Source organism: Brassica oleracea, chromosome C2, assembly GCF_000695525.1.
Source record: "Brassica oleracea var. oleracea cultivar TO1000 chromosome C2, BOL, whole genome shotgun sequence".
Lineage (NCBI taxonomy): Eukaryota > Viridiplantae > Streptophyta > Magnoliopsida > Brassicales > Brassicaceae > Brassica > Brassica oleracea.
Genome location: NC_027749.1, coordinates 18,394,847 through 18,407,156, shown reverse-complemented (window position 1 = coordinate 18,407,156; position 12,310 = coordinate 18,394,847). Strand labels below are relative to the sequence as shown.

The following is a 12,310-nucleotide window of genomic DNA, read 5'->3' as shown; positions in this document are numbered from 1 at the left end:
TTTTTTAAAAAATAATTATATATTCAAAAATGTAAAAGTATATAAATGTAATGAATTATAGTTTTGAACATATAATTTCGATTTAAGGTGCAATAGATATTTGGTAAGAATAATCATTTTGTTTTCTAGTATATTTATCACAAGGATTTTGAAAATCACATGGATACATATGATATTTTGAAAGTTGAGTCTTATGAGTAAAAATGAATAGAATTCATCTTCCAATAACACTAGATTTAGTTAGAATTAGAGAATCAATAATAACTAAACTTTTTGAATAACAAGAGATTTGAATGGATTTTAAAAATTCTTAAACCAATAATAATAGATTCTACTAAGATTTTTGAAATCCATGAACCAATAACAATGTATTCTTAAAATTCACAAACTCTACACAAATTCATCTTCCAATAACGCTCCTAAAATTCCTTATCGAAACTATATTGAAAGTCATTATCGAGGCAGTTAATTGTCCACGCACTCACCACTAGTTTAGTCCACATGGATCCAAACAAAAAATGTAGTTATTCGAATGTAAATAGTTTAATGTATGTAAAAGTATTACCAAAAAATAAACATTTAGTCAAAAGTTGACGGCGGTGATCGGCAACTAATCCATCCAATTCTAACTCAAAATGATTCTCAAGTCGAAAAGAACAGAACTATTCTCTCCGTTTTATCACCATTGAATCATTGATGTTTTATAAGTATCATTTGAAAGGACATTATATATTTAATTTGAATTTAATTCAGTTTAAATTATATTGTTATATATTTAATGTATTTTTTTTATTGTTTATTACTCGTGTTAATATTTATATTATTATGTTACACATTCTGAAACTAATACATTAGTTATAAACGATTTTGGTTTCTTACATTGTTTCTCTATAACATTTATGAAAACTCTAAAAAGTGTGTATACCATATAGACTTAGAATAAAAGATACACAATTAACTCGAAATTTAATAAAGTATGTGAAATATAGTCATATATATAACATCTATACAGAAGTTACAGAAAGTTGTTCAAAAAAAAAAAAAAAGACAGAAGTTACATAAAAAAACATCTAGACATAGTAATAAAATCATAGTTTAGTAAAGTATGTGAAATCTCTTAGTTTAAGTTACAATCAACATAAATAATACTCCATTTGTTTCTATAAAATAAAAAAATAAAACCTTGTTTCAAGAATATATATATATATATATATATATTTTACATTTTATACAATTTCAAAAAATTAATTATACTTATTCAAATATGACACTAAAATTATATAAATTAATCTTTGATAAATAAATAAATTAATAAATATAATAAATTCATAATTTTTTTCTAGTCCCAAGTTTCATCAATGTAAAATATGACATAGTTCAGTAAGATAATAAAATAGTAGTATTCAGAAAACTCTTATATAGATAAATAATCTTATTGAAATTTTATAATTATAATTACTATACATATAAATTTTATAAACATACACAAAAAAATTTTCTTAAAAAAATTACGTCTAATTTTACTCTTCATTTTACCGAATAATATATAAAAATGTATTTGTATTCTACGACATATATGCATTATATATCAATTCTATTAAATAATTAAAATAAATACATTCGAATCTATAAAGTTTAATTAAACATAAATAGAAATAAATTATTTTAAAATAATAAGTATATAATTAAAAAATAGTTGTAGTTTTAACATTATTAATTTATAGAATTTTACTGTACATGAAACTGATGGTAAACAGGTGAACACAAAACAATATATTTATGATTAATTTATAATATATTATAAATATGTAGAAAGATAATGTATTATCCAGAAAAAGAAGGGATATATGTTTTATTTTAAAAGAAATAAAAATTCAATAGCAGGATATTAATTTCAAAGGTTTTAACATCTAAGTAAAATAATGTTTTACCCCAAATCTTGGAACGATGGTGTTTCGCGGATTGGTGAGGGAAAAACCATGATATTCACTTAGGACAAGGATGGTTTAATATCCTTGAAGGTTTTAATGGTCTAATGGGGACGAAAAACACAAAGGCAAGTTTATTTCCATTTCATTCAGAAGTTGAATCAATCATTTGTGCAATGTAATGTATGAAAATTTTACTTTAGTATTATTCACGTTTGCAACAAATTATTTTCAATTGGTGAATATAGTTTCAAAACAAGAAGAATAATCAATTTTTATAACTTATTTGGAAGATATCAAAATACTCAAAAGGAAGTTTGAATCATTCATTGTCCGGACGAGGTAGTCCAAGTGGCAGGACGGGCCTGTGGTGGCAACCACCATCCGGGTTCGATTCTCCCTCCGTGCGAAAACTACCCTGCCTCTTCTAGACACCAAAGCGGTACTGGGTTCGATCCAGCCCAGATAAAGCCCTCCTGGGTGAAGTGGACCGCTGCCTGACCGGGCCCAGGGGAATGACCCGCGAAGCGGGGAACCCCTGGATTATCAAAAAAAAAAAAAAAAAGTTTGAATCATTCAGAGTTTATTTATACATCCTAAACGCATACCCGTCTCTTGGCATGTGCCAGAGAAACATTTGCACAGGATCCAGAATATTTTTACAAAATTTTAGTTAGTGTTCATAACCTTTTTAGAAATATTTAGGGTCCTTTTTTATATAAAATCTTTTAACTTATTGCTGTACAAAAAGTAGATTTTGTACAGGGTCCACAGTAAGTATGAAACGGACCTGTCTAGAAGCAGAATAAAATGGTAGATAGTTTTACATATAATATGAGGAGACAATCGTCATTTGTCATTGAAAGAAAAAAAGTAAAAAAAAATGTTTGCATGCGTGTGACGTTGTCACATTGTATAGTTCAAACTTCTGAAGTCACGAAAACTGATGTCAATTCTGACGTGAAAATAATTGTAAGAACCATAATACCATGTGAAAGATCCATAGGAGAATTTTATTTATTGTAGCTTTACTTTTGTTGTACTTATGAATTGATGAATTAAGCAAATAATCTGTAACCAAAATCAGAACATATATATATTCTCCAATGTCAGAAACAGAACAGTGCAGTGATTTATTTTATTTATTTATTTGTAGTAACGATGAAGCTTCATCTTCTTCTTCTTGATACCACAAGGTGCAAGTATCAGATGAAGAAGAAGAAGAAGCAGTGAGGGAACCAAATTTCCTCTTCATTTCTCTCCACACACTTCTTCTTCCTCCATTGATGAACAACGCATTCATGATTCTCACCCTCACTAATTATTAATGAAATTAAATTAGTTTATAAAATTAATGTGACTTATATATACCTATAATATTAGATAAAAACATAAAATACATGATGTTATAAATTTGCTTACAGAATCCAAAACATTAGATAGGCACTGCTCCATCCAAAATGGTATCAAATGCATGCAGTTATCTGATATATATATAGCTTAAGATTGGATGCAACCAAAAGAGATATCACTTGTTGAGACAAGAGACATAAACTATAATGGCAACATCTCACAATAACCGAAGGAAATAATAACTCTACCTAGCTTAAATCAGCATGAGACTCTCTACGTAACCCATGAAACAATTTGATACACTAAACCCATTTGTTATGAAAATAGCTCGAACTCGAGGCTCATGCTTTGAGTCAACTTCAATCTCCATCTTCTTATAACTAGCTCCTTGGGATCGTGGTAAATAACATAAACCTCACTGCTAGAATAGCAAGGTGCAAAAATAATGCAACCCGTATGATTATTATTTTTTTGACCAAACTAAACTTGCTTTTCCCAAAAGGACTCTACACTCCAAGGTTGGAGTTTAATACAGATACAGCTCCTGAGATGCGGCCCTGCTGAGTCTCTATTAAAAATACTTGAGTATTAAAAATACATACTATGTTTCAAAATACTTGAGTATTTTAAAAATACTTGAGTATTAAAAATACATACTATGAACAATCCGAATTTACTATGAGCTGAGATGAGTTGAGCGAGGTAACCTATTTCGACATCCCTAATTAAAATGCATATTTAAATTTTGAATACATGTAAACTTACATGTTTCAAAATTATTTGATGGATTGAAGAAACATTTTTATAAAAATAATATTAATGATATATTACTAGATACCATTTATAAAACACGTTCTGAAAAAATGTATTAAAGCCCATTTTTATACTTTGAGTAATCTTCTAAAATATGGAGAACCATAAAAATGGTTGGAAATCTGTAACTTCCATTTTCCACCATTAAAAATTGTTGGAAATTCGTAATGTCCCATTTGCAGCTCAAATTCGTAAAATATATTATTATTTCTTATTAATTTTGATAGAAAATGGTTTGTTTTTAGTTTCTTATAATAAAAATGATATGTTAATAAAAATTCCTCACAAAATGAATGTGACTCAAAATACTTCACGAAACCCTTACAATCCGCACGAAGCGCGGTAGTATTTATTAGAAAATAACAATGTCTTGCTAAGGAGAAAGATAACCTCCCGCTACCGTCCAGCAACAAACGAACCAGTGCCAACAAAATCACTCAAATGTTTAGAAGAAAGTCAACATCCAAAACTTTATGTCAAATCTGTTAATAAACGAACTAGTGCCAGCTTTAGTGTTCAGAAAAAAGGGAAGTTTCAACGTGAAGTCTTTGTTGTCATTTGATCAACGTGGCGCCCATCCCCAGAAATGTTTACTGTGCATTGTACTTGTACAATGCAAAATACAACAAAAATAAATAGAATTTTTTTTTTTTTTTTTTTTTTGCTAAAATTTGTAAAATAAATAGAAATTTGAAAAGGGGAAAGAGTGAATGCGACCAGGAGAGAACAAACATGTTGAGACAAGAGCCATGAACTGTACTGGGAACATCCCACATCAAACAAAGGAAATAATAACAACTCTCTCTAGCTTACAGCAGCACATAAGACTCTCTACGTAATCCACGAAACAATTTGATTCAGTAAACCAATCTCCCTTAACGTCAACTTCAAACTTCATCATCTTAAAACTAGCTCCCTTGAGATCGTGGTGGATAACAGTAGCCACACTTCTGGAATGGTGAGGAGCAAATATAATGACGTCATCACCCGCTCGATTAATAACACTTTTCACACGCAAATGAAGCTGGGGAAGATTATCGAAAGATTTCTCTTTGTAATCCTGTTTCCCTGCTTCCAAAAACGAACAAATCAATTGTCGGTGGCTTATAATAAGTTTGAATAGCTGTGGCTACTTTGCCATGGTAGTTTATCAAAGTTCTTGAACAGTTCTCCAAATAACAAAAAGCTTTCATTTCTTCAGATACTCTAGCAAAGATATCAAACTTCTCAGAGTTCAAATCAAATCTCATCAGACTCATAGTTACTGCGCCCGTGTACGCAATGTAGTACACAGAACCATCTATACACAGACCGTTAGACCAGGTACGGTGAGGAATGTCACAATCGATAAATCTCCATGATTTTGGTTTTGCTCCCAATGTGAATACCTGAAAGGTTACAAATTTGATTTTCTACAAGACCATAAATTATGGAAAAATATACCTGAGAAATGTAACAGAAAAAATATCGTCTGTAAAATCTTGTATTTTTGTTTAATTAATTTAACATTCAATTTTTTTAAAAAAAACCTGAAAGTCATGCTGTGTTGAGAGTCGATGCGGGGTGATGCACAAGACTTTGTACTGATTATTGACAGGATAATATCCGAAAAAGCGTGTGGAGAAGGCTGGTCTTTTATCCCTTGGTAAGGATATGGTCTTTCCGGTGCAAGGGTTACATATGATCTCACCCATGTTCATCAGACCATTAACGTAATAACTACGGTACGAGGCTCGACAACGGAGAGGAAATGTTATTTTGGATAGAAAAGTGGTTGATATTGATGTTGATGAAGACGACAGCGAAGAAGAAGAAGAGAAGAAGCTGCAACTTAGGCGTCCCGTTTGGTCATCTTTATCGTGCAAAGCGAGGAGGAAACGCAAAGGCTGAGACTGAGTCTGAGTCAATGATCGAAAGGGAAATGATCTGATGAAAGTATTGCTGCGGATGATTTCTTGCCATGAGTTGGATACGACCATAAACCTAACTAGGGATTTTGCAGGTAAGCGGTTAAGAATCTCGATCTGTAGATCCAAGGGGACAACATTTGTTTTCCTCTTGTTGCAAAGACGGAGACTTCTTCTCATGGTCGGAAACCCTAGTTCTCTCACTCTACAATTTTTTTTCTCTTGGTATTTTTTTATTAGAGCCAGCACGTCGCATTAAAGTTGTTAATGGGCTTCCCACTTTCATTTGAACCTAACAAAAAAGTTATCAGAAAACCTCACAAAAAGATAAAAAAATTCTTAAACACATGTTTATACTTATAGATCCAAAAGGTCATAAACAAAAGCATTCATTGAAACACAAGTAGTCTCTTGAAATGTAGGCGACGGTTTATACTCTCTATTACAGCTACATCTCGTAGAAGGTAGGCTAAGCAAGCGTCCAAGAGGCAGAGTACAACGAAAGAAACAACCCTAGGGGACCCTTCAGCTAACCAAACGAAACCAGCTATCACCGCTCCTCTAGAGACGACGAAGACACTAACGACACTCGGTTACTCGTTAAAAACCGCTGGCCAAACCGAAGAGACCTAGTGGAGATCCAGAGAAGCAAGTATATAAAAGTGGATAAAAGAGATAGTGAGGGAAGGAGGTGGAAAGTGAAATATAGAGAAAGGGGATGGTGACAGGCGGAAGAGAGGACCCCGGCCACCAAACAGAGCAAATATGAAATTAGTTTTTGGGAGGATTTAGAGAGAGAAAGTCATGGTCAATTCACTAGAATCCCTCGGCAAGAGAATCCGTGTGGAATTGGTGCTTTCTTCCTCATAGTTAGTTATATTACACCAATTTACTCTATCTATAAACTAATGTACGCAGTTTAAGGTTTTTTATTAATATTATAAATTTAGTAAAGTTTCTGTTTCGCTTTTAATTAAGGTTTTTTATTTGTATATATGTTCACAAGTCTCCAGACATGCTCTGTCTTCAACGAACTATTAATGCGACGTCGAAATATGCTTTAGTGGCCTGGACAAGCCATTGGAGACCATGTTTTTTACTCTCTTGTGCATTGTGCAAGGCAAAAGTTATAAGCAACAACATATTGAGTTTAACTGAATATATAGGAAAGATTTGTATGCATACAAAAGAGAATAACATGTTTAGACAAGAGACATGAACTGTAATGGCAAACGAAGGAAATAATAACAACTCTCTCTAGCTTAATTACAGCAGCATAAGACTCTCTACGTAACCCATGAAATAATTTGACCTAAATTCCCATTCACTCTTTGCGTCAACATCAAACTTCATCTTCTCAAAACTAGCTCCCTTGAGATCGTGGTGGATAACATTAACCTCACTTCTGGAATGGATAGGTGCAAAAACAATGTCACCCATATGATTAATAACACCTTTTATAGGTAAATGAAGCTGGGGAATATTATCAAAAGACTTCGCTTTGTAATCCTGTTTTCCTGCTTGGAAAACGAACAAATCAACTGAAGGCGCTGAGTAAGAAGGTCGAATGGCCATGGCTACTTTGCCATGGTAATTTATCAATGTTTTTGAACCTTCGTCAAGAAAAAACAAAGTATCCATTTTCTTAGATAGTCTAGCAAATACATCAAACTTCTCAGAGTTCAAATCGAATCTCATCAGACACATTCCTTTGTCCTGGCTGGCAATGTAGTACAAAGACCCATCAATGCACAGACCGTTAGACCAAGTTATGTGAGGAATGTCACAATCGATAAATCTCCATTTTTTAGGCTTAGCTCCCAATGTGAATACCTGAAAGTAATTCGTTTTTGTGTCTCCTTCGGTATACGGGGTGAGGCACAATACTTTGTACTGGTTATTGACAGGATCATATCCGAAAAAGCGCTCGGCTGTGCCTGTTCTTCTGTAGACAATATTCTCTGGTAAATATACGGTCTTTCCGGTGCAAGGGTTACATATGATCTCTCCTATGTTCAGCAAACCATTAACGTAATAAGTAGGGTAATAGGTTTCATGTAGAGGCAAAGTTACTTTGGATAGAAAAGTAGTTGGTATCGATGTTGATGACGACGACAATAGCGAGGAAGAAGAGAAGAAGCTGCAGTTTTTGCGTCCAGTTTCGTAATCTGTATCGTATAAAGCGAGGAGGAAACGCAAAGGATGAGTCAAGGATCGCGATCTGATGAAACTCTTGCTGCTGATGATTTCTTGCCATGATTTAGATACGGTCATAAACCTAGCTAGGGATTTTGAAGGCAACCGGCTAAGAATCTCCATCTGTAGATCCAAAGGAACAACGTTGTTGCAAAGATGGAGACTCATGGTCTGGAAACCCTAATTCTCTCTCTACATCGTCTTTCCTCTTTGATATTGTTTTATAGAGATGCAGCAGGGCCGCATCATCGTTAATGGGCTTCCCACTTCCATTCGGTTTGGTTTGGATAACTCGGTTTCTGGTTCAAAATCAAATAAAAAGTACTCTATTTTTTTTATAAATGACAGTTTTAAGATTTTTCATATTTTTTAAATTTTGCATTTTCTATTTCAATCTTAATTAAGTTTTTTCCTTCATATATATAAAATTTTGCACATTTTCTATTACACTCTTAATTAAGTTTTTTTTCTTCATATATTGAAAAATCTGTACATCTTCTATTTCAATCTTAATTAATTTTTATCACATATTAAAAAAATTTTACATCTTATATTTCGCTCTTAACTAAGTTTTTCATATGTTTAAATTTTTAAATTTTCTATTTCGCTCTTAATTAAGTTTTTCATATATTTAAAATTTTGCACATTTCCTATTTCACTCTTAATTAAGTTTTTTCATATATTTAAAAATTTGTACATTTTCTATTTCACTCTTAATTAAGTTTTTTTTCATATATTTTGTATACTAGGGTTCAACAATAAGGATTTTACTGGATCTCAGATAAAATATACACACAAACTGAGACGTGCAACCGGTGCAGTTTGATTAGTTTGATTTGAGATTAGTATTCGTCAACACTGTTTCTCCTACGGCTAACCGGAAGCCTTGTTCCGGTATTCCCTCAAAAAAAGTAATTGGTTCTTCATCCAAGTTGAAGTTCATTGTTGAAACTAATGCATTTTGTGAGCTGAGGTGCCTTTTGGTCTTTGTGAATTTGGATTCCTTTAATTATCCTCCCAAACCATTGAGATGGCAAGTTTTGTAAAGTTTGAATTCAGGTAAAATATGCAGAGTGTTATATTGGATCATGGTTGTGAAGCCTGTGTTCTTTTTCTACATCAAAAGCTATAATGTCTTATTAAGATGATTTTAAGAGGATGGTCTAACCATCCAACTTAGAACCTTAGAGTCTACTACATGAGAGAAAAGCGACGATTTATCGTTACACTGCAAAATATAGTTTTTTTCCTGATATCTATATCACATCCATCCGCCCTATAAATTAATGTAGTCTAAGGTTTTTAATAATATTAAAAATTAGTAAAGTTTCTATTTCACATACACTAAGGTTTTCTTATGTTTTATATATATATATATATATATATGTTCACAGGTCGCCAGACATGCTTCAGTTTTCAACGAACTACTGTGTAATGTGCCGGTTGAAATATGCGTTAGAGGCCTGGAGAAGCCATTGGAGACAATGTTTTTTTTTTCTTTCTTGTGCGTGGCATAACTTATTAGGAACATCATATCGAGTTTAAAAGAATAATATATATAGGAAAGAGTAAATGGAACCAAAAGACATGAACTGTAGAGGGACAATCCCACAATAAACGAAGGAAATAATAATTCTCCCTAGCTTAAATGAGCATAAGACTCTCTACGTAACCCATGAAATAATTTGATTCATTAAACCAATCATACTTTGCGACTTCAAACTTCATCTTCTTAAAACTGGCTCCCTTGAGATCGTGGTGGATAATAACAATATCATCACGTTCGGAACAGCTAGGTGCAAAAATAATGTCACCCATATGATTAATAACACTTTTCACACGCAAATGAAGCTGGGGAAGATTATCGAAAGACTTCTCTTTGTAATCCTGTTTTCCTGCTTCGAATATGAACAAATCAATTGAAGGCACTGAGTGAGAAGGCTGAATGGCTACGGCTACTTTGCCATGGTAGTTTATCAAAGTTCTAGAACCGTTGTCTTGAAAATACAAAGCTTTCATTTCCTCAGATACTCTAGCTTAGATATTAAACTTCTCAGAGTTCAAATCGAATCTCATCATCAGACACATCATTCTTGCGTCCGTCCTCGCAATGTAGTACACAAACCCATCAATACACAGACCGTCAGACAAATGTGTGTGAGGAATGTCACAATCGATGAATCTCCATCTTTTAGGTTTAGCTCCCAATGTAAATATCTGATAGTGATTCGGTGTTGCGTGTTGTGCAAGATACTGGGTGATGCACAATACTTTGTACTGATTATTGACAGGATCATATCCGAAAAAGCGGTCGGCTAGCCTTCGTCTCCTAGCAGCGGGTGTTGTTTTGACAAGCTTTGGTAAAGATATGGTCTTTCCGGTGCAAGGGTTACATATGATCTCACCCATGTTCATCAGACCATTCACGTAATAAAAAGGGTCCGAGGCTAGACGGAGAGGAAATGTTATTGTGGATAGAAAAGTGGTTGATATCGATGTTGATGATGACTATAAAAAAGAAGAAGAGAAGAAGCTGCAATTTATGCGTCCAGTTTGGTAATCTATATCCTGTAAAGCTAGTAGGAAACGCAAAGGCTGAGTCAAGGATCGTAACCTCATGAAACCCTTGCTGAGGATGATTTCTCGCCATGATTTAGATACGAGCATAAACCTAACTACGGATTCTGAAGGCAACCGGCTAAGAATCTCGATCTGCAGATCCAAAGGAACAACATAGGTTCTCCTCTTGTTGCAAAGACGGAGACTTCTTCTGATCATGGTCGTAAACCCTAGTTCTCTATCTCTCTCTCTACTTCTTTCTCCCTCTTGATGTTGTTTTAATAGAGACGCAGTAGGGCCCCATTAGTATGATTAATGGGCTTCCCACTTTCATTTCGATAAGTTTTCGCCTTTTCGGTCTAAAATCAAATTAAAATACTTTAGTTTTATATTTAAATCAAGAAAAAAACACTTCTTTGAAATGCTTTCCTTCTCTCTAAATTAAATTTCTGTGTCTCTTTTTTTTTTTTTTTTTCTCTTTCTACGAACCAAAATCCAAATTTTGACTAAAAGCATGATTAACCCGGAATTCTTATGGTGGGATTCTTAGCGGAAGTTAAGAAACAGTTTCTTAACTTTTAACTAAAACAGCTAAGAACTGGTTCTTAAATAAGGATTTTAAGAACCGGTTCTTAGCTTTTTTAGTTAAAAGTTAAAAAACAGTTTCTTAACTTCCGGTAAGAACCCCACTCTAAGAACTCCGAGTTAATCATGGTCTAAAGCTGCTTAGCAACTACACTTAGTAGAAAGGTGATAAAACCGCAAGAGAACGGTGTTTGATCCTGATTCCCACAATCCCGATTTTTTTATTGTTGAGTGGAAGTGCTGTTTTTGTTTGCATGATAGGCTATCACAACAAATCGCTTTATAAATTAATCTAGTTTAAGGTTTTTCATAAATATTAAAAAATAGTAAAGCTTCTAATTTCACCTATAATTAAGTTTTTTTTTTTTTGTATACATGTTCACAGGTCGCCAGACAATATTATGATAACAATATTATGATAGATGTTTAATGTAATATTTCTATCTATTATATTGTACATTTACTTATTATTTATTTTTTCTTATTTGTATATTTACTTATTATTGTTTAATGCAATGATTCTATTTCTTATATTGTTTATTTTCTTATTTTATATTTTTCCTTATATTGCAAATTAACTTATTATTTATTTTCTATTTTTGGTAATAATACCACGTGTCATCTTTCGGGAGAATTTTTTCGCTGATGTAAACGCTCTATGGAGCCTCAAAAGGTCTAAACTTTTTGGTTTTATATCAATGATAATATTACGATATATATTTAATGTAATATTTTTTAATTTCTTATATACTATATTTACTTATTACTTATTTTTCTTATATTTTGTATTTACTTATTCTAATAATATGATAATGCTTAGTATAATATTTCTATTTCTTATATTTTGTATTTAGTTATTATTTTATAGATAGTTTTTTCAATTCTTAATTGTATATTTACTTATTCTAATTTTCTTCATTTTATATCAAATAACAATATTATGATAGATGTTTAATGTAATATTTCTAT

At 32.4% G+C, this 12,310-nt stretch overlaps 3 protein-coding genes across 3 annotated transcripts; all 3 read right to left on the bottom strand.

The window, feature by feature from the left end:
* Positions 1-4,869: 4,869 nt before the first annotated feature.
* LOC106323602 (putative F-box protein At5g15660) lies at positions 4,870-6,181 on the bottom strand. The gene is made up of 3 exons (XM_013761698.1): positions 5,624-6,181; positions 5,260-5,482; positions 4,870-5,162 (listed from the first exon to the last, which is right to left on the bottom strand). The coding sequence occupies exons 1-3, from the start codon at positions 6,179-6,181 to the stop codon at positions 4,870-4,872; spliced, it is 1,074 nt and encodes a 357-aa protein (XP_013617152.1).
* A 1,081-nt stretch (positions 6,182-7,262) lies between these two features.
* On the bottom strand, positions 7,263-8,370 carry LOC106326271 (putative F-box protein At5g15660). The gene has a single exon (XM_013764290.1). It carries the CDS (start codon positions 8,363-8,365, stop codon positions 7,268-7,270), a length of 1,098 nt encoding a protein of 365 aa, XP_013619744.1. The 5' UTR covers positions 8,366-8,370; the 3' UTR covers positions 7,263-7,267.
* Positions 8,371-10,234: 1,864 nt separating this feature from the next.
* On the bottom strand, positions 10,235-10,606 carry LOC106323601 (putative F-box protein At5g15670). The gene has a single exon (XM_013761697.1). It carries the CDS (start codon positions 10,604-10,606, stop codon positions 10,235-10,237), a length of 372 nt encoding a protein of 123 aa, XP_013617151.1.
* Positions 10,607-12,310: the final 1,704 nt, after the last annotated feature.